Source organism: Perissodus microlepis, chromosome 12 (assembly GCF_051167445.1).
Source record: "Perissodus microlepis isolate ML-2025 ecotype Zambia chromosome 12, ASM5116744v1, whole genome shotgun sequence".
NCBI lineage: Eukaryota > Metazoa > Chordata > Actinopteri > Cichliformes > Cichlidae > Perissodus > Perissodus microlepis.
The window spans coordinates 3,552,731-3,578,276 of record NC_140472.1 but is presented as its reverse complement, the minus strand read 5'-3'; the positions used below and the strand labels follow the sequence as shown (position 1 = coordinate 3,578,276).

The following is a 25,546-nucleotide window of genomic DNA, read 5'->3' as shown; positions in this document are numbered from 1 at the left end:
AAGTTAATTAGTGCAGTGATTTGTTTTATTATGTTAAATTAATATTAATAATGATAACAGAAAGCATTAATGCTCTTGGAAAAACTGTCCCTGTTCAGAGTTTTGGGAATATTTTGAACACATTTAAAGGAAACACACAGATGCAGTAGAAAGACAGAATCTCTCTTGAACCCTGCATCTTTCTCAGACTGGGTAAATCTGTACACTTTATACATTTTCATGTATCCTCAGGGCTAAAAATACATTTGCCTGCTCATGTAAACACCTTTGCTGTGCATACGTGACCTGCGGCTCAGCCAGCCTTATCCTGCCGGGCATCTGTCTTGTATTCCATTATGTAGCCCTGCACTGAATTACATAAAGCCTGCTGAATCTGGGGGTTCATCAGCTTACGCCGGCGGATTTTGTTAACTGGATAAGCCGTAGATTTAAAATCTGAAAATAAGCAGCGAGCCTGTCTGTGCGTCAGGTATAAAAGGCTCACACAGCGTCTTCTCACCACAGTTCACTGCAACAACTCTGCACTGAAAACGTCTTGTGGCTTCTTCATTCCCTACTTCAGGTAAGGAGATGCTGCTTTTAAGGGACTTGCTCAAATTTTTACAAATAAATATGGAGCTCAAAGAACAACCCTTTCTTATTCTTAAACCATTTATGAGGATTTTACAAGAGTGTCAAAATGATTTAGGAATGCTGACTTTACACCTTTATATAAACAAATCATAATACAGTGTTAATTTGGGTTTTGCGTTAGGATGAATTTTCAAATCTTTGCTCTGGTGATGATGCTCCTGGCCTGTGTGGAGCACAGCCTGGCCTCCTGTGTGGTGGACAGCTTCACAGTCAAACAGGACTTTGACCCCAAAAGAGTGAGTACGCAAATGTATCTTTTAAGGATACTTCTTAACCCTTTCATTACAAGATCAAAAATTGAAATATATTCTAAGACTTTTTCTGTGTATTTTTGAACTTTCTGTAATCTCAATTAGCTTGACTGTATTTATAGTAACACTGGTGTATAATAAGTAGTTAAAAAAAATAACCAAAACAGGAACAAAATGATCAATGTGGCTCATGTATAAACCAGAACATCATCGGCATACAATCACACATATGAACTTATGAACTATGTGCTACTTACTGTGATATTCACACATTTCAGTGTGTATATCCATACTATAGACATGCCAATCAAAATAAAGCTCATCTTTGCCCTTTCTTCCCTACAACAGTATGCAGGGAAGTGGTATGCTCTGCAGAAGAAAGATCCTGAGGGTTTGTTCCTGCAGGACAACATCTCTGCTGAGTACACGGTTGGCGATGATGGCTCCATGGTGGCCTCCTCCAGAGGCAGAGTCACTCTCTTTGGGTGGGTATTTGCAACATACTTGGTAGCAGCTTCAATGTGAGATCATGAATATGCTTGCATTTGCTGCACATTTTCTCTCCTCTGTATTCAGGTTCTGGGTTGTCTGTGCTGACATGGCTGCTCAGTACACAGTCCCTGACCCTGGCAACCCTGGTAAAATGTTTATGGACTACCAGGGCCTGGCCAGTTACCTGTCCAGTGGCGGTAAGCCTGCTCATCATGTTCTCTTTGTCACTCTGTCTTTCCTTCGTGGAGCTGGGACTCATTTCTCATTCCTGACTTCTAGGTGACAACTACTGGGTCATTGATACAGACTATGACAACTATGCCATCACCTATGCCTGCCGCACCCTGAAGGATGACGGAACCTGCGAGGATGGCTATGCTCTAGTCTTCTCCCGCAACCCCCGTGGCCTCCCCCCTGCCATCCAGAGAGTGGTCCGCCAGAAGCAGGAGGAAATCTGCATGGCCGGACAGTTCCAGCCTGTGCTGCAGTCCGGTATGTAAAACAAGGACTTGTGTTGAGGATTGTTCAGCTTAAGCTCTGATGCAGAGAAAGAATTTTAAGACTTAATCTGACACTTGTTCCTCCTCTCTGTTTTCAACAGGAGCTTGCTAAACAAATGCTCATCTGGGGCATGTTGAGCAACCCTACATTAAAGTGGATCCAAGAGAATAAGCCTGTCACATTCCAACTATGTGACCAACATCAGATAAATCCAATCCATAACCCTGTGAAAACTTTAAACCTGCCACGACAAAAATACAATTTAAATCCACTGGAAACTATTAGCGATGGTGTTTGATATCATCAAATAACCAGCTGTATCATACTGTCACACTGGTGGGTAACATCTGCACTGTGCCATTCTGTATCGGTGACAATAAATTTTGTAAAGAAACTTGTGGTGGCTCTTTATTTCCCTTAACTGCACTTCATATCTACTGTTCACTTATTTATCCAATCCCTACAAACTTAAAAACATACAACAACTTCATAAATAAATGTATGAGTGATGATAATGCTTTCTAATGGCACTTTTATTCACGTTTATTCACTCTTTTGAAGTGATTCGCTTGAAAAATTAGAAACCTAAAATTTTTGAAGTCACAGAGGATGTTTCCTCCAAGGCAGAGGAGAAAGAAAGAAAAAAAAAAGGATGTGTTTAAAAAAAGGTCCTAAAACTTGTGCTTATCTCAACTGAGCCTTAATCAAATCAGCAAAGATGTACAGGAAAGAGTTTCAAACACCAACCAGGCAGAAATAGAACAACATTGTCGTCCCATGACTTCCCCCTGCACTTCAGATGTAGCAACACCCTCAGACAGAAACTGGTTCATCTCAACGCACTCCCAAACACAAGCTGAATAACACAATGTATGTTGTGCGGCGCGGTGAGTAGTGTTCGGACTCCGTAGAAGAGCCACCTCAACATGACAAAATCTGCACCTGAACGACAAAGGTCACTCTTTCAAGGATGCAAATGTCCACACCTGGGACCGAGAATACAGATGTTTTCAAAGAGCAGTAAAGGAGACGATCTGTGTCCACCATCTTTGACCAGACACCAGATATTAGAAACCAACAATGCAGTCTAGAGATCCCTTCCCAAGCGTCCCAAACCTCACTTACACCTTGCCTCAGGTGACCTCAACATGATGGGGTGGGGCGAGGATTCAGTGATTTCACACCTTGACTCACATGATTACAGCTGACCACATACAATGCTTTATTAAATACAAAATCCACCAATCCAAAAATTTACATTATATAAAACAATAACAAAACATAACATAATAGCCAGCAGACTAGACCTCGGACTAATGCTCCTCTGAATATCTCTCTGGCAGCGAGTACTCGCCGGGCCTTCCCCAGTAGTCCACAGCTCGAACTCTGTACAGACCACTGACCTCCTGGTCCACTACAGAACACAACAGAGAGCATGATATTATTTCTCTGTACAGTCAGACTCTAAATCACAGTCTCAGGTTTAGAAGAATTTAGTGTGAATTCTTACCTGGTGAATAAACATAAGAAGTAAAAATAGTGTTCTGGGTACTGATTTTGCTGAATGCCTTGCCGCCTGTGGATAATTCCACTTCATATGTTTTGATGCATCTGCAAAGCATAACATAATAAAAGTGGTATTAGCCTTACTAATGTTGTCCAACCTTTAAAGGATAAAGATGCATATAATACATTTTAAAGCAGAGTGAAATGAAATGTTTTGGATGAGAAACACCTACTTTGAATTGACACAGTGGTCAGACCAGATAATAAGGACTTGACCTTTAGTGATCCTAATGAAGCGTAACCCGTTGACCTGAAGAAGGTCAAATATAATGCAGTGTAAAAATATAAATCTGTGATTAATTTTATAGACAACAGATCATTTAAAAACATACATTTATTACAAATTTAGCAAATAGACCTACTCATAAAAACTCGCCTTGGCTCTACAGACTTCTTTCTAGCTTAAAATTAAAAATATAATAAATTAAAATATTTTAAAGCAGCTTGAGCTTTCTTACTATTTTCTAATATTGTCTTTCAGACTCATTTATGACACGAGTGTAATATGAGATATTTTATCTATACACCATTGTGTTGTGTTGGTACTAACCTGGTCTGGCACAGCTTTCGGCCGGGCACAGACGTGGATGAGGAGGACGGAGGGCACCGGCAATTTGGCTTTGAGAATCAGACTGTCTCCTGCAGGAACGTCCAAGGGTCCGTCAGTGTGGGGGCCCTGAGACAATGACACATCAGCACCGGGTCAAAACGTGTCTCGGTGCACTTGAGAGAGCAGGAAAAGGTCAAAGTAATCTGTCAAATCAGTTCAAGTCTTAAAGACTCACAAAAAAATAATGCCACAGCCGTCAACTAGATAACAAAAAATGATGAGAGTTCATACTGGGAGGAAATCCATGCTCTCACAGTGTGGTGTGCAGAAAACTTCATCAAAAAATAAATAAAATAAAGGCAGAGAAGCCTGTTTAACTCGGTGGAGCTGGGGTGCAGATTTAGGAATGAGGGAATCATTGCACGGCATAAAGTGTGCCACAGCCTTCAAGGCTCTTTCATGCCTGTCACGTGTGCTCACTGACAACCTGCTCTCTTCTGTAAAGAGAAAAGGGCACCAGTAGCTGTTCTGCTGATCTCTCGGGAACGCCAATCAAGCCGCACGGTGCTGGGCTGTGACCATAGATGCCGCTATAGAATATCAGGATCACATGCAATCCTGATGAAGTCCGATTTTGGCAGTATGCTCAGAAATGGACGTTAACAACTCGCTCAAGGTAATTTTTTTAACTGACATGTGGTGATGATCAAGTCTTCCCCTAATTTTCTCTGAGTAGTGTATCAAATAGGATAGATAACTTTTAGCTTTCTTGTTTTGCTGTACACTACTTGAAAAACATACAATTATAATTGCAGAAAACTAGAATATATACTGTCCAGCTCTCCTGTTTACCTCCACACTCCTGAGGCGTCTGAACTGCTCTGCTGTGGGGTAGTCAGGGCTCCCCATGTTCTGCCACAGCTGGTAAGGGTTGGTTACATTATTGTCCAAGTAATATGTGACATACATTAGACCTGGATAACAAACAGATAGCAAAGAGGAGTAAAATTAACCAAACAGACTTACAGAAATCATCACAGATAAACAGAAACACTCCAAATCCCTTGACAGTGTTACCGTTTTGTGCAGGCAGTCCTTTCAGTGAGACAGTGACATCGTCGGTGATGGTAGAGGTGCTGTTGTCCTCACTGTTGTACACCAACACTGCTGCCTGCCAGCTGTCTGAGCCACCGGGGATTATGGGTTTGTGGCTACTGGCGAGAACTCCCAGTGTGCCGTTGTGGCCTCCTGATGAGTTCACAACCTGAGCCAGAAGCTGGGTCTCTCCTAAAATTTGAATCACAGGGACACATACGAATTAAATCATGTTTAAATGATTCATCTCCTTTTCCCCCGAGGGAACATGTGTTCTAGGGTAAAGATGTCACCTAGCAAAGCCAGCAGGGCCATGACTGTGAGGACGGGCTTCCTGATGAGTTGAACATGAGGGGGCTGAGTGTTGTTGACCTGGAAGCGGGCGGTCAATGTGCGCTGGGTGAAGGGGTGTGGGTGGTAGCTGAGGAAGGCATTGTCGTTGCTCAGCAGGGTGTAGTTGATGGTGCTGTTTGGGTTTGCCATCAACATATCCTGGTGCTGGTTTATAACCTTTTGAAGGTGAACAGCAGAGGATTTGATCAGGGTGATTTAACTGGCAGAGAGAAGCTCCTCGTAACACACGGACAACAAATTAGTTCTTTTATCCCATACCCACATTTAGACTGGTCTGATGAATACATTTTATGAAGTTGTTGGGGTCATTTCTATGGGAAGAAGATCATACACAAAATATGGAGGCATTTGCTAATCTCTCCATTACCATTAAAGTTTGACGTCTGGCAATTTAGAGCTGCCGTGCTCACATCAGCTATTTGGTACGGTCCTTTTCAGATCTAAATGAAAGATACTGTTCTAGACTGGACACTTCTAACAAACATAAATTCCCACGTGAAATCATTTTTTTCCACCCACGCTGTTCATTTAAATGTCTTCGCCTCACCTTTACCACCATTGCAGCATAGGTCACATCAGCCCTCCACTCCTGAGGCCTGGACCACCCTACCAGAGGATCAGCCTCGTCATTGTAAACAGGCAAGCTGCGAAACGTAGGGAAATGCTCTTGGATCTCTCCTACAGTCTTGATCTCCTGCTGGAGGATGGGGAAGGAGTAGCCTCCTCCCTGTAAGATCGAAAACAGGAAGTCAGCCTGGAATTAAGCAAGTTTGTGTAGTAATAACTATAGTTTTTCCTAAAACAGCTGAGTCTATGAACATAATGATAATTATATTTTTCTGGCAACTATAAGCACAAATCTAGTGCATAATCAAGACTGCTTTCATTTTCTATTTGCTAAGAAAAGAAAACACCTTTTTGTGCAGGGCTATATAGTCCAGTCTGACCCCAGTCTCCCCAGTGAAGTAGTTGGTGCCGCTGTAGCAGTGCTGCAGCATGGCCCAGCAGTACGGGGAGTGTGGATGGGGGTGACAAGAGTCTCCTGGACCTCCAAACCTCAGGAGTGTACTGGCAGCGCGCAGACCCTCAGAACAGGCATCATAGTAGTTTAGAAACCCTTGAGAAAAAAATGATAATCCACAGCACAGCACTGTCATACTGTCTGGCGAGAACATTTGAATTTCCACAAATTTATAAAAGAAGCTCCAGAAGAATTGTGTTTTTGAGTTTAGGTTTAGTGCTTTTAGGCAAAAGCAGCTCTTGGACCATAACTGCATAACTTAATATAATGTGTGTGCCCGTTTACATTCGCATTAAATAACGCTATTATAAACACAAGCGATAAGAGAAAATAACATTTAGGGAGGTGGAAGGGGGGGGGGACCCCCAGACTTACCTTTCATCAATGGTAACAGTTTACAAACACACACACACACACACACACATACATATATATATATATATATATATATATATATATATATATATATATATGTAAAGCTCGGTCATTCTCCACCACCCTTGGGGGCGTCTCCCATTTTGACCTCGGAACTTCCACGTCATATTCGGCACAGATGTTCCTGTACACTATGCCGGCCACTTGGTTATGGCGTTCCATGTATGCCCTGCCTGCTAGCATCTTGCACCCTGCTGTTATGTGCTGGATTGTCTCAGGGGCATCTTTACACAGCCTGCACCTGGGGTCTTGCCTGGTGTGATAGACCCCCAGCCTCTATGGATCTTGTACTCAGAGCTTGTTCTTGTGCTGCCGTGATTAGTGCCTCTGTGCTGTCTTTCAGTCCAGCTTTGTCCAGCCACTGGTAGGATTTCTGGACATCAGCCACCTCCTCTATCTGCCGGTGGTACATACCGTGCAGGGGCCTGTCCTTCCATGATGGTTCCTCGTCTCCCTCCTCTTTCTTGGGTTTCTGCTGCCTGAGGTATTCACTGAGCACTCGGTCAGTTGGGGCCATCTTCCCAATGTATTCTTGGATGTTCGTTGTCTCATCCTGGACTGTTGTGCTGACACTCACCAGTCCCCGGCCCCCTTCCTTCCGCTTAGCGTACAGCCTCAGGGTGCTGGACTTGGGGTGAAACCCTCCATGCATGGTAAGGAGCTTTCTTGTCTTTATGTCAGTGGCTTCTATCTCCTCCTTTGGCCAGCCTATTACCCCAGCAGGGTACCTGATCACGGGCAGGGCGTACGTGTTGATGGCCCGGATCTTGTTCTTACCGTTCAGCTGACTCCTCAGGACTTGCCTGACCCTCTGCAGGTACTTGGTGGTTGCAGCTTTTCTAGCGGCCTCTTCATGGTTCCCATTCGCCTGCGGGATCCCCAGGTACTTGTAACTGTCCTCTATGTCTGCAATGTTGCCTTCTGGTAGTTCAATCCCCTCAGTTCTGACTACCTTCCCTCTCTTTGTTACCATTCGACTACACTTCTCCAGTCCGAACGACATTCCAATGTCATTGCTGTATAGCCTGGTAGTGTGGATCAGTGAATCGATGTCTCGTTCACTCTTGGCATACAGCTTGATGTCATCCATGTACAGGAGGTGGCTGACAACTGCTCCGTTCCGTAGTCGGTATCCGTAGCCAGTCTTGCTAATGATCTCACTGAGGGGGTTCACACACACACACACACACACACACACACACACACACACACACACACACACACACACACACACACATACAGACCATGCACAATGTCTCACAGGTTTACCTTGAATTGAGACAGTAACATTATCAAAGTCATGGTTGTTGGGCTCATTCCATGTTTCAAAGTTCCATCGAGAAACACTTCCCAGGCCATATTTGTCTGAAATTTACAACAAGCAACGACAGTCATCACAAAACGCATGAGCAGGGTGACACAGTGCAGATTAAGCCATTTAGTTTCAGCTAAATCACATGTTTACATGCCCGCCACAGTACATTTTCTGATTGATTTCTGAATACTTCAATTGGGACAATTTTAGTCAAAAAATGACTGTTATTCATTATTTTAATGCATAGTAATTTGTTATGGCTCTCCTATTGGACTTCACTGTTCTTCACTGTTGTCCTTTTTAATATTCTTATTGATTATGCAAAAAAAGTACGAAACAAAAAACTAAACTCTAACGATGACTGCTTCAACTCACTCACCAATGTACCTCTTGGCTATGAGATAAACCAGATTTCTCCACTCGACCACTTGTGATTTATCCTCAAAATCAGTGAAGTAATTAGAGACACTTCCCATCAGTTCAAATCCTGCAACAGAGAACAGGAAAATCCAATTACGTTTTCTGATATACAAATTTCTGATGTTTAGCTAACAAATTAACTAAATGGTAAACGGACTTACATAGCACTTTTCTACTCTCCTGGAGCACCCAAAGCACTTTATACAACATGCCACATTCACCCATTCATACAAGCACTTTCTTCGGTGCTTCCTAACCTCCTAGAACCTGGCGTCCACACATGTGGACTTCACATTTTGGGTTGTCTAGACCAAAATACACAATTTTGCAATACAAGGGCCTGATAACCACGTACGAGGACATCATACTGCCACTCTTCTATCAAAATTTAAAACAAATGTCCTCATATGTGGATCTAATTTTTCTCAGAAACAAAAATCAGGTAAAAAAAAAAAAAAAAAAATCAGGTAATTCTTTGTTTTTACATTAATCAGGTCCCAATCAGCCCAAATAGCAAACAGAAGTTAAAAATGCATGCCATGAAAGAGTTTGGGTCTTAGGAGGTTAAGCTAACATTCACATAAATTCATACTCCAATGAATGCATCGGAGAGCACCTTGGGGTTAGTATCTTGCCCAAGGATATTTAGCCTGCAGACAAGGGCAGCCAGGGATCAAACCACTAACCTTCCAATCAGTAGATGACCTGCTCTATCTCCTGAGCTACAGCCACCCCAAGCAGGCTAGGCTAGGCAAGGCTTTAGATTTTGTTGTAAGAGAATGCTTTTCTGTCATCTGACCTACTTCAAAATTGGCTGAGGTATTACTTGAGTAATAATAATAATGGACTGCATATAGCGCTTTTCGAGATCCTCAAAGCGCTTTACAATTCCACTTTTCATTCACTCTCACATTCACACACTGGTGGAGGCAAGCTACAGTTGTAGCCACAGCTGCCCTGGGGCAGACTGACAGAAGAGAGGCTGCCATATCGCACCATCTGGCCATCACCAGTAGGCGGTAGGTGAAGTGTCTTGCCCAAGGACACAACGACCAAGACAGACAGAGCTGGGGATCGAACCGGCAACCTTCTGGTTACAAGATGAGCTTCCCAACCCCCTGAACCACGGTCGCCCGCTCAGGGTCAACTTTTGTGGTAGTCGTGACCACGAGTCGTCCATGACCTCATAACGAACAATAAAAAGGTATGAAAACAGATGACAAATGTACATCAGGAATAAATATAACAGGACTGTAGTACAGTACCTGGTTGAAGGCCATTCATCCATAATAGCTCTATCAGCCGGTCCAGTCTAGTGAAGTTATATTGAGGTTTTCCTCCAATATCTCTAAAATAAAAAGAAAGTTAGATGAGACCACTCTTAGTACTACTGTAAGTTATAACCTACAAAAACAACATTCAAAAAGCTTGTCTTCGATCGCGAGCGTATTATAGCAAACATGACCCACCACATGTCATGCTTCTTGCTACCTACTTGCTTGTTCATTTACTTCACTTACTGTGCAGTCACCAGCTCCAGCATCCAGTGTATCCTGACCTGCTGGATCCCTCCATGAGGAACAGAGCCCACATAGGCCAAATTCAGCTGCTGGTCAATGCTCAGGTCATACTTGTGGGCCTGCGTGTGAGGGAGCGGGGGGCTGGACACAAAACACAGACAAACATTTAGCTTTGTGCTATATCTACACTCACTCACTGGGCATTTTATTAGGTACACCAGATTGGACCCTCTTTTTCCCTGAACTCACTTAGTTCTTCATGACACAGATTCAACAATGTACTGGAAACCATCTTCAGAGACTTTGGTCTGTAGTGACATGACTGGCATAACATAGCTGCTGCAGATTTGTCAGTGGACTGGTGAATATGGAGGCTATTTGAGTACAGTGAATTTTCAAGACACCAGTTTGGGATGATTTGAGCTTTGTGGCACTGTGTGTGATGCTGGTGCTGACAGATGTGATCAAAAAAGGATGAACACCGCCAGCAACAACACTCAGGTAGGCTGTGTCGTTCAAATGATTCTTAACGTTTAGTAAGGGACCCAAAGCATGCCAAGAAAATATCTCCCACACCATGACACCACCAGCAGCCTGAAGTGCAGATACCAGGCAGGGCCCTCATGTTGTTCATGCCAAACCCTGAATGAGTGGCAGATACTGAGACTCATCAGAGCATGCATCATTAATGTGTTCTTAGTTGTCAGAAATTTGGTCTGCTGCTGTAGCCCATCCACTTCCAGGTTTGATGTCTTGTGTGCTCAGAGATGCTCTTCTGCATACCTTGGCAGTGAGTTACTCCATAGTCTACCTTTCTCCCTAGTCTACCTTTCTCCCTTTACGCTCAGAGAAAGTCCTACGTGTTCCTAGTAAGTGCATCGTTTTTTAAACACTTACTCTTCCTCTGAAGTATTCTGCTACAGTGAATATAAAAATAAACCCACAGTCCCATTTCAGTGAATCTCTGCTTTCTGGCTGACACTTACTGCTCGGCGCTCACACGGGAAAAGTTAAAACTGGACCTACCAGAAACCAGTGCTTCTCCAGAAGTGTTTAAGATCTCCTGTCGGCCTTTGCACGTCAGCTGTGATAACATAGGAAGTGCTTGAAGTTTCGGAAATGCAAAGGAGCAAAGCTAGAAATGTAAACGTTTTCCACACCATCATGTTTGCGACCCGCTAGCTTAAACGGCTACAATAAAAAAACAAAACAAACACGGTGTTATAAAGAGAGTGGGGAAGTGCGACTTAAACGTCGTCGGTGAGTAAATACGAGAGAAAGCTCTGCCATAGCTCAACTAGACACACTTAAGACACCAAAAAAGTGTTTCTAACAAACTAGCAAAGTGCGACTGCAGTCATGTGAACACAACAACGTAGATTACATGCGACAGTGTTGTAGTCTTTTAGGGAAGTGAGCGGTGCATCAGTTGCATGGATACAAAACCACTGCACATTCAATTAATTAAACACAACATTCTGCAGAGTATCAATGATGTAGCTTCTTATTATATTATCGATTAGATGCCAGTTATTTGACTGTAATTTCAGTCATACTGGTTTAGTTGTGCATCAAGCTACATTAAATCCCTAAACTTCGACTTTAGATATCATATAAAAGAAACGGATAATAAATCAGACGCTCAAAACACAAGGAGCTGTTAATGGGACATTTATTAAAAAAACAAAACAAAACAAAACAAAAAAAAAAACATATAGGAGAATCAGAAGGCATTAAAGGAAAAATACAGATGTCATTTACAGTTTAACTCAAAAAATGTTAAACAGCAACAGTTATACACAAACATTTACACAACCTGTACAAATATTTTTCCTCCGCAAACTTGCAAGTTAAATTTCAAAATAACTTAAATAGTTTTCTACGTAAAAGTGCAAATCCATATGGGTGTGATGTCTGTGAGTAAAACCATGGCGACAGAAAGGGTGCTTTGAGCTCACTGGCTGTAGGATGTCCACTTGTAAGCAACACAAACACATTTAGCTGCGTAGTTATGATGCCTTGCACTGACCAGCAAATCAGTACTGTAATATCCCAAACAGTCCTAAACTCTGTGACGCCCTTTCTCAACGAATCGTGCCCAACCCTAAATAAAGCCACCGTTAAACATTGCAGTTCAGTCTTTGTAGTGTTCTCGGGTTCAAAGTTTGGAACGTCAGCATTACAGTATAGCAATGACAATCTGTTACATGTATGGTAGTGTTATAGGTTAGCATTAAAGTCACAGTTAACCACAGACCATTCTATACAGTCTTGAACCCCAAACACGACAGGGTTGTAGTAGTCCACAGGTTTCAGGTTTCGACAGCAAGTGTGAGTAGAGGTGAGGCGAAGGCGGCTGCTGCTGATTCTCCACAGTCACAAGGTATGAAGCAACAGAGAGTGGCAAACTGTTAATGCTGAAACTTCAAAGTCTCTACAGGCATCCTTCTCACTGGTGAGGAGGGGAGACATATTGAGAAAAAAAACTAACCCACACACGCTATTGGGCTTTACATGCGTCTGTAAAATCATGCAGCCGAGTCCAAAACAGAAAAAAGGAAAAAAACTAAAATAAAATCACCATGAGGAGTATTACAGCATATCTGCTCATGAAGCACTGGTCACCATGGGCTCTACTGGACAGAAAACTGGAAATGTGTTTGGTAAATAAAAACGGTGTTTAGGCATTTGCAATACAAATGGGGGAAAAAAGAAGCAAGCATCGAGTCTTTGTGTGAGTTTGTGTAACATGAAGTAACTACGACTTCTGCTCGGCTCCTGCTGCAGACTGCGCTGCGCTCTCAGGCTTAAGGATCTGGTAGGTGATGAGGTACTCTGGGTAGGCCTAAAGAAAACAAAGCAGGGTGTCAGCCAATATTACACAGCACGTGTTGCTTTTTGCTAACGCTATGGCCCGAGTTCTTAATTACCTGCTCTCCTCTGTAGATGACGTACTCGGCGTAAGCTAGGCCGTTAACGCTGGGCCGCCCGATTACTGAATGATGTCCTGGGGGAGCGTGAGCCATCTTCATGGCACTGAACTGTAGGAATGACTTCCCCAAAGTCACTCGGCAGAAAAGCATTTGCCTGAGAAGTCACAACATATGAACTGAGTACAGGAACAAAACTTTGCTACAACATCTTTGTGCTGCACTTTAATGGGTGACAGCTAAAAGTTACCTGTGGCACAGGTAGCAGGATCGGTCTTTGTGTGTTGGGCAGCCAGTGCCTCCACCGATGCCGTAGACGTATTGATTGCTTTTTGAGGAGTTCTCTGCAAAATAGATACCTGCTCCAAACATCCCTCCTATGTAGGCGTGACGCTCATCAAAGCCTTTGTGAATGATGGCATTGATAAACGGGGAGCCTGTAAGAAATTGTGGCAGGATGAAGTTACACAGTAGTCAGGTTTTCTGTTATGTCTGCTGCAGACACACAGAGCACATAGATGGTGTGACAGTGGGTGTGGTTACCGTGAAACAACATCCGCTCATTGTGATGGTTGTGGTTCTCATCTGCGATCTCCTTCTGCCTGTGGGTGTAACGTTCCCTCAGCTTCTTGTTTACCACCTTTTGAATCTGTGTGATACAGTAGGGTACATTTCAAACAGGATGCAGGCAGTTGTGTTTGTTTTACACCATAAACTAATGACTCCTCCCAAACTGCTGTAATATTGAGGTTTGTAACCCCAAAAATATACTAAATAAAGATTTTAAAAATAGCCAACACTTGGTCAGTATTTTGCTGATAATCAAAACAGTCAAGTAAAGAGTCAGCATTCAGACCTTAATGATGTTGTATCTGCTGAAGACACCACCAGCATTGCCTCCATCTCTGTGCTCTCTGATGGTGCTCTGCATCTGTGTGACACACATGAACAACAAGATTTGTTATAAGGCACTCTGTCCAGCTATCGCTATATAATAATTTACCAGGTATTTAGAACAGCTGCATTAAAAAAAGAGACACTATTTTTGGGTGAATGCAGCTTCTCAGCTCACCTCCTCCTCCACTGACTGGTACTCCTTGTCTTCTGGGGCGAGGTCTATAAGAATGGTTCCCTGGCTGGCACAGTGGAATGTCAGGTATGGGTTGCCACCTGAGAAGTGATCAAGATTCAAAGTGTAAAGATACACACTCTCTATTAAAGTAGTACCAAAAAAAATCCCCCCAAAAGCCACTGGGTTACACCTTACCTTGTTGGCCGCCCAGCAGCCTCTCAACTCCCTTGATGAGCTTGTGTCGGTGGCCATATGCATTAATCCCGATCTCCTTCAGCTCCTCATGGCCCATGTCAGCCAGCACATCCAGTGTGATCTGAGAAAAAAGAACCCCACAACAAATTGAGACCTTTAATAATTTAATTTTGGTCAAACGTATAACCAGCGGGTTACAGGTCCAGCGTAAAAGGTGTGCTTGCTAGAAAAAGGCATTATGACCTGCTCTCTCTCAAAGATGTCCCTGAGGTGCTCCAGGCCCAGACTCTTCAGGAATTGACTTATGTTCATGTCCAGCATTGCCACTATGAAAAAAAAATAAAACAACAAAACAAAAAACCCAGCAGATTTAATAAAACAAATTATTCTAACAAAAGCTCCCCAATCTCTTTTATGTCCAATTTGTCTGCTTAACAAGATTTTATAAACTTAGCAGTGTTTGATATAAGGACCGCAACAAACTTACTTTCCCCTTCCTTGCGGTCAGTGCCAGTGGCTCCATCTGCCACCCCGGAGGACCCTGTAGCAGCGGCAGCAGCCAGCTCAGTGAGGGGCCCGGCAAGGTTGTCTATGCTGCTGGCAGCTGAGAGACAAGAAGGCGTGGAGGCAGGGGAGATGACAGAGGCGCTGACCACTGTGGCCTGAGGCTTAAAGCAGCTGGGCAGGGCATCCGGTGGCATGGCATCCATCAGCAGGGCTCGGATGTCATCAGCCTGCAGGAATATACAAGTTAAAAAAATTCAGCAAAGGAAACAGTCTGAGCCTTTCAACGAGCAAACATATTAAAGTACAGAGTTTCATTTTATGGTGCGTTTAGTATCACAGTTATTCTTTCAGACAGGAGCCATTACCGTAGCCAGATCCAGAGCAGTCTGCCCCTCCTGGTTCTTCATGGTGGGGTCGGCTCCATGAGCCAGCAGCAACGCACAGAGCTGTGTGCGACCCTTCTGAGCTGCTTCATGGAGGGGTGTGAACGCCCATTTGTCTGTGGCATTCACACACGTGTTGTATTTGATCAGAAGGGCTGCAATATCCACATGCTGCAAGGAAGAGAGAGGGAACAGATCACAAGTTAAACCCTGAACTTCAAGTTAAATAAAATAACAGTTACTGACACAGAGTTTTCAAGAGCTGATGGCAAGGTCATCAGCTCAAGTATCTTTTCATCTAAAATGTTTACACTTTTCATGTATCTACAGCTACAAAACCCACAAAAATGTTTCTGTTTATGTAGCTGAGACTGACCCCGTAAGAGGCAGCATTATGAAGAGGGATAAGGCCTCCTTTGTCCTGTGCGTTGACGTCGGCCCCGTGTTCTAATAGATACTCCGCCACTTCAAGGTTGTTGTAGCCAGCTGAGAGAGAAAAAAAAAAAAAAAAAAAGAGTCAGTGCAACTTCCTTCATATGAACACACTTCGAAAAGTCTTTTTTAATACAAATTTAATTAGATGAGATTAGTCTCATTGAGCTCCACTCTTTTTACAGCTCGACATGAATAAAATGCAAAGGAAATACTGTGTAAATACAAAACACATAAGACCAACAGCCAGAAAAACAGGACACATTATGTTCCAAGTTTTTATGTCAAACAGTGTGTGAGTTAGTATTTTTACTCAGTACAAAAGTATACAAACACATCAGAAGAGCTTGTACCTGCGAGGTGAAGCGGTGTGGAGTTGCGACCCTGTGTGTCTCTGCAGTTGATATTCTCCGGGGAGCAGAGCTTCTGGACCCGGGCCAGGCAGCCCTTCTTGGCAGCATCCAGCAGGGCGGCATCGCCCCTCAGCAGGTCCTGGATGTCTGTGTCCCCATCTTTCACCATGTCCAGCGGCATGTTGCCATCACGGTTCTTCTTGCTTGGGTCGGCTCCATGCTGAACAGAAAAGTTTAGTTGATCGATTTTATAAAAATATTTGTTGCACATGACACTGAGTGACTTTCCAGGCCAAAGTGATTCGTTTTCCTGTCAGGATCATGAAGGTGGGCGCTTACTTTGAGTAGCAGTTTGCAGATTTCATATTTTCCTTTGGCCGCAGCCTCGTGAAGAGGGGTGAACTTCCAAAGGTCGGCCACGTTCACTGAAGCTCCATGTCTGACCAGCAACTCGGCCACTTCATAGTGACCATAGGAGCATGCATTGTGGAGGGGAACAAGACCACTGAAGGAGGAAAACCGGCAGAAAAAAGATCACATTTAAGAGGGAAGAAAATGTGTTTAAAGTACTGATAATTACGGCTTAAAATGCTTTAAACATGATAACTTTTGATTTCTTTTATGAAATTCTTAGTGAACTAACAGACTGTAAGATGGTAGTTTAAGAACTCACCCCTTGTCTTTGGCGTGAACGTCAGCTCCATGGTGTAGCAGGTATTCAACAACAGCCACTCGATTGTAACCGGCCGCAAAGTGCAGAGGAGTGGAGTGGCGCCCTTCCAAGTCCCGACAGTTTACATTCTGGGGGGTGCAAAGTTGCTGCCAAACGTACATTTTCTAATTAGCCAAGTTTACAAGACATTAAATTTTATATCACTGCTACTACTGAGCATGTGGGACTGATGTGCTACAAATTTTACAAGTGTACAATAAAGATTTTATCACAGTAATAAGTCTCTGTGAAACTCATCATGAATGATCAGGCAGAAGAGTCCGTGAACTTACTTGCACTGTATCCAGATCTCCTGCTTTGGCCGCCTCCAGAAACCTGTAGTCCACATCAGAGTTACGTGTGGGAACATTTTCTGGAAAAGAGAAAGAAAAAAAAAAGCTGTCAAAGGAGGACTCGCATACACCACGTGATGATCAAGAAAAATAGAGTGTTTTTTCATTTTCTTGAAAGTTAGAAGTGCGGTAATCACCGTTGAGGATCTGTTGCACAGCCTCGTTGCCCATCTGAGCAGCGGTGAAGCCCTGCAGAGACACAATGGAGGGGTCGGCCCCGTAACTCAGCAGCAGCTTGCAGGTCTGGATGTGACCAGCCAGCGCCGCTCTATGAAGAGCTGTCTGACCCAGAGTGTCCACAGCATTGACCTGGAGTCAGAGCGAAAGAGGTCTTTAAGTTTCATACCAACAACTCTCCCAAAGACCACATTTTTTCAAAAAGGAAATGCAAAAGCAAACCTTTGCTCCATGTTTCTGCAGCACCTCAAGGATATCATTGTGAGCTCTCTCGGCAGCGACGTGCAACGGGGTCATGAAGCTAAAAGACGTCACAGATGAGAACATGTCACCATTATCACTCTTTAGTGCTGAATCAGCAGCTTTTTGTTTTTTTAAAATGTTTTACATCACGGTCTCACGTCTTTGTGGCACTTTAATGTGTTTTTATTTGCAACACATTTTTTTGCAATTATGTTGTCACATCTTAGACCAGAGATTATATGCTTAATTTGGAATAAAATGCTTATTATTATATCAGCTACATTCATTACCTTTAAGATGAACTCCTAGTTTATTTGCTTCTTACTTTTAAAAATACAATCTAAAAACTTTTTGGTGTTAACTTACTCTTTGTTCTTCTCATTGATGTTGGCACCTTTACGCAGCAACAACTCGGTCACCTGCTTTCTCTTAGGGTGGGGTGAAGCCACAGCACAGTGCTGAAATACACATTAACATTATATTAGTGCCGAGCTTCATCTTCATTATGCAGAATTATGCAAAGAACTGCTGGTAGCACAATGAGAGAGAGAGAGACAGGCATGTTAAGAGAAACTACTGGCAAGCTCCATAGACTTGATTCTGACCAGAGCTGTTTCGTTGGTCTGAGGATGTTTGAAGCTGATAATTTCCAGAGCCAGTGTCTTCTTCACTTTGGCCACGTCCGCCTCCCTGGCTGCCTGCAGCAATGAGTGACCTTTGAACTCATCTAAAAAGAGATGTGGAAATGACAAATTAGGTATGGTCTAATGATTTGGGTTTCTAAGTACATGAAAGCTAATCTTTGTGGAAAAAAATGCCTGCTGATGAAGCCTTTTAGGTGGCTTAGCGAGAACTTACAGGTAAGCCTTTCTTTCAGCTCTGGAGTCGGAGCCATGTCCACAGCACTCTTGCTGTGGCAGTTTAGGAGGGTGGGGTCAGCCCCATGGCTTAGCAGCAAGGAACAAACCTCCACTCGGTTCTTGGATGCTGCCTCGTGGAGGGGAGTGAACTGCCACAGGTCCATGGCATTCACACAGGCTCCATGCTGCAGAGAGAAACAGCACAAAATGTGTACAGGAGAAGGAACAAACATTTGTTTCATCACATCAGTATCTGACATAATAACAAAATGAAATTAGTGTCTGATTATAATTCCTAGCACTACATTATTTCCTAGTTATAACTCATGACATGATTTTACAAAGCGAAACGAGTTACACTTATTCATTGCTCAATAACATTTCAACCAACCCACAGAGTCCTAAAAGCTCATCAAATAAGAAATCATGTGTCTTACTTTAAGCAGAAGCTCGGTGACCTCGTAGTGACCGTAGGAGCAGGCGTTGTGAAGAGGAACCAGACCACTGCCGGACAACACACTCTGGTTAGTGTCGTGACTTATACTTAAAAGGACAAAAGAGAGAAGAGAAAAAAAAAGCCTCACCCTTTGTCCTTGGCGTGAACATCAGCCCCATGCTGAAGGAGGAGCTGAACGATGCGGACCCGGTTGTACCCAGCAGCCAGGTGCAGCGGCGTAGACTGCAAGAGAAAGAAAGCCTGTTAACATCGTTCGTGGGCCGGGTTGGTGCATACTGCCTTTGATGGCCACATGAGCGAGCGGCTGATTAAGGCCAAAAGCAATTGTGCTAGAGCAGGCTATGCTCGGTGAGTTGCAGATGAATGGCGGACATCATGATGCAGAGTCAATGAGTTTGTGGGGAAAATTCAACAACAAAATTCAGTTGCTGTTGTTACTATGTCTGACCTGAGCGACGACGAGCAACTTTAACCTCACTAGTCATCTAACTCGATTTCCAATTGATAAGATCACAAAAAAATAAATCTTTTAGGTCTTAGTACTTCAAAAATAGGTTTGATGCAGTAAGCTGAGGAGTAGGAGTAGTAAAGTCCAAAAGGCTGCTTGTGAATTATGGTTAGGATACAATACCTGACGTACTTTCCAATTCCAGTTATAAAAACAATTTAACAAATAAATAAGAGAAAAAACAAACAAACAATAGAAACATACAAAAATGCTTCCCATTTTTTTTTAATTCTTAAGAATTGCTATTAATTTTTCAATTACCTGTGTATAAAAACATAATCATTCAATACTAGCTATTGAGTAAATAAAATTCTATTGAATCCCAACCATAATAGGATGCAGTGAAGCTACAATAAGCAGGCTGAGAAAAAAAAAAAAATCAAATAGCCTAATTTCAGCCAAGAAAAATGAGAATTAGTATAAGCAAAGCTGCAAATCCCATTTTAATTGCATTTGTTCACTGTTCAAATATCTGGCTCAGGTCAAGCTTTCAATGAAAAGAAGGGACATTGTTTCATTTCAATCCATGCAGTGATGTTAATATAAAAATGCAGAAATGTAAGACTATTAAGTCACAGTGGGAAAAAAAACAACTCTGAATAATGAGAGTTGAATCATGGAGGCTTCATTCAGTTTGGGATGACACAAGCAATTTAGAAGCAATCAACATGGCGGGAAGAGCATAGCACTAGAATGGCAGGTTAAGTTTAGACCATTCATTACTGCATACCAACTAATCCAACAGGGACATGTGAAGTATACACAAGTTACAATGACACAAATTCAAGATTCGATTGACAAAAAAAGTGCAGAGGGGCAGGCCTTCAGGCATGCATGAATTATCACCATCATCAAAAACAAAATTAATGAAAAGATAAATCAGACACTGATTTATGTGCAAGTGATCGAAAGCTGGAGAAGTGTGGGTGAGTGTGCAGAGGAGAGAGGACAGACGCTGAAGTAGGCAGGCAGTGGGCATTTTGTGCTCCTCTTCAAATCCAAAAAGATGAGTCGTCACCATGACACAAACCCAGTTCAGTCGCTCACTCACATTCACGCACACACAACAGAGGAGCATCAGGGTAGGATAAATGAGTGACCCGTACACCCAGGTCCATGATGTGCAATTAACAAGTGACAGCCAGCTTATTGGTCAAATAAAAACGATGGATTAAAAATAAAAGAATAAAAACAAAACAAACAAAAAAGATCACAACAGTGCATCAATTAAGTGGCCGTTATCAAGGTCAACTTACCAGCATTTTTTGTGATGTTGACTGATCGACAAATGTTGCCAGAGTCACACGGAAAACAAAATGAAACAAAAATTACAAAATGACAGTGTCTTTTCACAGCAATTTCTCTCTCTCCCTTAAAGTCAGTGAAACATAAAGCGCAGTAAGACAATAACTACTGTTTGATCCGTCAAAGACGGTGTGAGATTAAATGTGACACGGGGCCAGAGAGGGTAAGTGGAGACTGCTCCTCCTCTTCTTAGGTCTGCTTAAATTCCAGACCACATCTCCAAAGTGGCTTACACACCTAGATCATGCAAACATCAATTCTACTGCAAAGAGGTAACACTTTAATTTCTGATGAAAAAAAATATGGTTAGAAGTGAATGACATGTGCTGAAAAACTGTTAGCAACAATGAGTTTTCATGGAATAATGAAGGTAGTAGTTATGTTTTGTTTTAAGCTGGTTACAGAAATAAACACATTTATTCAGGATAAGAAAGCTAATCATTCAATAATTTGCAAATAATGCATGAGGGACCAACCCCACCCCCCTCCCAAAGAAAAGAAAAAAGAAACACACACACACAAACAGTAGGAGTAAATGCTCCTGTTCATAGGGATGCAATGGAAACAAGATCCCTCACCTAAATCAGCCATGATAAACAGTGTGTAAAGTCTAAAAGAGGAGTGCCAGCTGTGTTTGTACCATTACACATGTAGTTCCCTCAACCACAAAGAGGAAGACAAAAAACAAAACAAACAAAATTAACACGAGGAAACCTGCATGGTGATCTAAACACTGCTTACAGTGTAATCACGTCCCACTAACAAAGACTAACAACTGAAAATTACACAGAAATAAACTGTGCAGAATACATTAAGTCTAGTTCTTTGATCTGACCAGATGTGCTTCCACAGAAAATAGATTTCACAACTGACCCAACATGCTGGAAAAATATAATTTTGGGGGGTTTTTCGTGTAAATTTATGTCTACTTTAGCTTCAAGAGAATGTATACAGAATCAACTAGCCTGATTAACTGGGTTGAAATAGTGCTTTTTAGTGGTTTCCTTGAAAAAGGCTGGACAATTAAAAGCCGAGTTGAAGAAAACTGATGCTGTTAAAATGAGGATGATTTCACAGCAGCAAATGGTTTTTGTGGATGGTCTGATAAGAGTCACGCATGCATGATTAGAGAATAAGAAATGTCTAAAACAGGTATTTCCAAATTAAGGTGGCCCCAACATAAATCCTCTATAGAAACGCCATTCAAACTAATTCAGACTCCTTTACACACATGCTGACTGAATTAAAAGAAAACAAAAACAAAAAAAAAACACAACGTGCATTTTTCCCCTCAAAATCTGAAGTTTTGGAAACACACTAGTAAACGTGTATGTATGTATTTGGTGTAATGTGCTACTTGTGGCTCATTTACCTTGCGACCATCGCTGGCGTGACAGTTGACATTTAATGGAGTCAGCAGTGCCATCAGTTTTTCTTCATTTCCACTCCTGTAATTAGATGGTTGAAAAGACTCAGATGTCGTTAAATCAAAATAAGTTGATGGAAACTAGCAACTAAGACGAGGTCAATTTAAGTCAGATTAAGAGGATATCACATGCAATCATTTGTCCTCCTTCATATGTTTTAACTCTTAAATGTGCTTACAGAATCACAGGACACACCAGCATCGTTTCTATAACTGCAGTTTACCCAAGAACTTCATGTCATCAACTATTGACACACTCACCTTGCTGCTTCCAAAAGTTCATCCTTCTTGTATTCACCTGGAACAAGAAAAACTCTCAGATTAGAGAAACGTGTGAAACACTTAGACATAAATATTGGCATGTGACTTAACTTTACATAGCATTTATTGCTTATGTTTGTTTGGCACATTAACCGTGAGTGACTGACCAGTGAGAACCGCCTTAGCTGAAGGGTCAGCCAGATCCAGAGCAGACTTGCCATCGGTGTTGCGGATGTTAGGATCAGCTCCGTGTTGCAGTAACACTGCAAAAGATAAGATGAAATAAACAAAAACTTGCATTTTAACTTTCCTTTTTTGTGTTACCCAGAATGCTGTGCATATTAATAAAGAGGAAGGCTGGTTAAACAGCATAGATAATAATAGAAGACACAAAGTTGAAAACAGTGTTCAAGCTGGCACCACCTCTATATTTTAAAGAGCCCCAGGGGAGAACGCCACCTCGCACAATGAATGCTCAAGCTCATCAGGCGTTTGCACATACACTCAAAGAACTAGAATGACATCAGTCTTGTATTCATCTGGATGAAAATGAGCGCTTAGATTAGAGCCTGGCATGCAAAACACTTCACATAAATGTTTGCAGTGGATATAACTTTCCATGGGCAATTACAGTCTCTGTTTGTTTGGCAAGTTAAGTGCTGAGAATGAACCCGGCTGATTTACCAAGTAGAACCTCAGTTATTTCCACACAGGCACATTTTATTTATACAAATAATCCGTATGAGTCAAAGGCTGAGGCTTAGGATGGCTCATAATGCCAGTTCAAACTGTTTCTGTACTCTTGTGATGTCAAACAGAGAAAAAAAATCCTTAATAAGTTTATCTCAGGCCAACCCAGCTGCTTTTCAAATCTTTTGTTTGCAAAGGACAGACAATCAGAAGAAATCTGTCTTAAAGGGAGAGGAGCTAAAACAACTTCAGAAAGCAGATGAACTGAGAAGCTGCATCAAGGCCCACTAAAAGATAAATACGGATTTATTTAACCTGAATTCTGCAATCTATAAAGTTAGTGGGATGAAAATTAGCATAATAGGTCCCTTTAAACCATCAATCCAGATATTATTAATAAAGGGTTCAACTGGAAAAAAAAGGAAAAAAAAGCTTGTTAAAAATGAGTCCACAAGATGTACTTCTACATGGCAGCCATCCCTGCATAGGCAAATGTTTATGTAAATTAACAAATAAAAGGGTTATATAGGCTACAGCAATTTGATAGGGGGAAAAAACATTAAGGCATTTGTTTGTGTGTCACCACAGTGTAAGTAATGTTTTCAGCCTGCTCTGGCTGTTTTTCTCTGTCTCACACACATATTTATTAAGTTTTTCACTCCCACACATACACACACAAACACATTTCCATATTTGCCTAACCGTAGATATAAACGGCTAGCATCCTTACCAATGCACACATCTATCTTTCCCTTGATGGCAGCCTCATGTAACGGAGTGTAGTTCCAGTTGTCTCTGGCATTTGGATCTGCGCCTTGACACAAGAGGAGGCTGACGACTTCTGCGTGTCCAAAAGAGCAGGCATTATGCAGGGGGATGAGACCTCCATCATCCCTAGCGTGAACATTGGCCCCAGTCTGCAGAAGGTGCTCCACAACATCTTTTCTACCAAAGCCTGAAAGAAGCACGTGCGTTAAGTTTTTCCATCTATATTACCTTAAGCGTTTTGCATAAGTATCCTGCTAACATTAATAGCTTTTAGCCATTCACAGGAAATATCCCAACAAAAACAACACTTTATAACTATATTATAATATAAATACTCTTTATACGCTTAAGCATCCGTATAGATACACAAACTTCTTACCGATAATAATTGCAGAGGTGTTGTATTTAATTTAGGGCTTGGGAACTTAGCAAACAACATACACGTAGCATAATGTTAGTTTTTGTTGCAGTTCATGCTAACGTACGGTTATCCTAACTAAAAGAGACGACGGTTTGCGTTTCCTAGCTAAATGTTATTAGCGGCACAGCTTGTAAAATAGTTATAAAACGACAGCTTAAAATTATAGTTACCTTTTAAGGAATATATAAGAAAGATAAATGTAAATAAAAGGTTAGCGCTAGCACTAAACAAGTCAAGCAAAACACATTATCTAGCTAGCCGCCCGCAGTATGTTAGCTAATAACAAGATGCTGTTGCTACTTCATTAGCTCGTTACCCGCAGCGAAATGAAGGGGGGTTGATTTTCGACCAGCCATGTCCTTCGCGTTTACATTCACCGAATCCACAAGTCTCTTTACTCTGGATACGTCTCCATTACGACAGGCCTCGAACAACTCCCTGAACGCCCCACCGATGCCGCTGCTGCCGTCGGTGGGACTGGCAGCTCCAGAGCCAGGGCTCGAAACGCTGCTGCTACCTCCGCCAGAGGTTGTCGTGGTGGAGCTCGCACTGCTTGCTAAGGCCGGGGCTGGTAGGTCTGGGGAGGCCAAAGCCATTTCAATCCCTCCGCTGCACTCCCTCTCATTCTCCGAAGGTCCGACGGCTGAGGTCAGCAAAGCCATCGGCGGAGAGCCCGGAGGAGCGCCAGAAAGAGAGCTGTTTCTCGGCGGAGACTGTAAAGTATTTTGCTGTTGTTGCTGCTGCGATGAGCGTCGAGACACCGCCATTACAGCAGCTCTCAGGCGATAATAAAACCAGTTCCTCCTTCTTTCCGGTGAAAGTGGTCGTGTTTCCTGTCAGCTGTTTTCTTAGTGGAGCCTGGCAGTGGACCCCCTCCCCGACTTAAACTTACTATAATGCATTGCAAAACACATTAAAAAATATCGTCTTTAGGTATTACATTGCTTTATGTTCTACCTTATTTAAAATTTATTAATTAATTAAAAAGAACGTACTAAAAGACTGAAAAGAGGTTTGTGAGATTTGGGGGGAGAATTTTTTTAAATAGTTTTTTTTATGTGAAATATATATTTTATATTTCACAGTGCAATAAACAATTAATAATACAAAACAATAAACGAACTTTACTTTTTTTTTTTAAATTTATGATAACAACAACAACAATAATAATAATTTTTGCCAGTGTAAGAGATAATTCATTTTTTATTATAAAAGGTTTATTTAAAAAAGCCCACAATATTATGTGAACACACCATTGTTGGTGCAGTGACTCATACTGCCTCTCTGCTCAGAGCTCAACTGATAATGTGTGCAGTACGAAATGGCCATGTAAAGAGCAG

General features: G+C 42.2%; 3 protein-coding genes across 5 annotated transcripts; 1 reads left to right on the top strand and 2 right to left on the bottom strand.

Annotated features, from left to right (window-relative positions):
- The first annotated feature begins 459 nt into the window (after nucleotides 1-459).
- Nucleotides 460-2,271, top strand: LOC146375610 (purpurin-like). Its single transcript, XM_084945967.1, has 6 exons — nucleotides 460-562; nucleotides 755-869; nucleotides 1,233-1,369; nucleotides 1,461-1,573; nucleotides 1,656-1,868; nucleotides 1,978-2,271. Exons 2-6 carry the CDS (start codon nucleotides 756-758, stop codon nucleotides 1,986-1,988), a joined length of 588 nt encoding a protein of 195 aa, XP_084802093.1. The 5' UTR covers nucleotides 460-562; nucleotide 755; the 3' UTR covers nucleotides 1,989-2,271.
- An 804-nt stretch (nucleotides 2,272-3,075) lies between these two features.
- idua (alpha-L-iduronidase) lies at nucleotides 3,076-11,540 on the bottom strand. 2 transcript variants are annotated; one of them, XM_084945965.1, is made up of 14 exons: nucleotides 11,180-11,540; nucleotides 10,154-10,294; nucleotides 9,899-9,981; nucleotides 8,593-8,700; nucleotides 8,168-8,263; nucleotides 6,357-6,559; nucleotides 5,990-6,169; nucleotides 5,382-5,598; nucleotides 5,071-5,280; nucleotides 4,846-4,967; nucleotides 3,994-4,119; nucleotides 3,617-3,693; nucleotides 3,388-3,488; nucleotides 3,076-3,291 (listed from the first exon to the last, which is right to left on the bottom strand). In XM_084945965.1, exons 1-14 carry the CDS (start codon nucleotides 11,317-11,319, stop codon nucleotides 3,191-3,193), a joined length of 1,905 nt encoding a protein of 634 aa, XP_084802091.1. In that variant the 5' UTR covers nucleotides 11,320-11,540; the 3' UTR covers nucleotides 3,076-3,190. The 2 variants fall into 2 exon arrangements, with proteins under 2 accessions (XP_084802091.1, XP_084802092.1); XM_084945966.1 differs by lacking the exons at nucleotides 9,899-9,981; nucleotides 10,154-10,294; nucleotides 11,180-11,540 and adding an exon at nucleotides 9,630-9,861.
- Nucleotides 11,541-11,808: 268 nt separating this feature from the next.
- On the bottom strand, nucleotides 11,809-25,019 carry LOC146375608 (poly [ADP-ribose] polymerase tankyrase-1-like). Of its 2 annotated transcripts, XM_084945962.1 has the most exons (28): nucleotides 24,523-25,019; nucleotides 23,748-23,972; nucleotides 22,495-22,590; nucleotides 22,328-22,364; nucleotides 22,013-22,088; nucleotides 20,592-20,612; nucleotides 18,955-19,049; nucleotides 18,808-18,874; nucleotides 18,369-18,555; nucleotides 18,116-18,237; nucleotides 17,877-17,968; nucleotides 17,490-17,568; nucleotides 17,228-17,399; nucleotides 17,031-17,110; nucleotides 16,699-16,844; nucleotides 16,365-16,530; nucleotides 16,026-16,245; nucleotides 15,617-15,726; nucleotides 15,223-15,411; nucleotides 14,838-15,084; nucleotides 14,594-14,676; nucleotides 14,351-14,471; nucleotides 14,156-14,253; nucleotides 13,940-14,014; nucleotides 13,627-13,732; nucleotides 13,334-13,520; nucleotides 13,084-13,240; nucleotides 11,809-12,998 (listed from the first exon to the last, which is right to left on the bottom strand). In XM_084945962.1, the coding sequence occupies exons 1-28, from the start codon at nucleotides 24,971-24,973 to the stop codon at nucleotides 12,912-12,914; spliced, it is 3,792 nt and encodes a 1,263-aa protein (XP_084802088.1). In that variant the 5' UTR covers nucleotides 24,974-25,019; the 3' UTR covers nucleotides 11,809-12,911. The 2 variants fall into 2 exon arrangements, with proteins under 2 accessions (XP_084802088.1, XP_084802090.1); XM_084945964.1 differs by lacking the exon at nucleotides 20,592-20,612.
- Between the last annotated feature and the right edge of the window lie 527 nt (nucleotides 25,020-25,546).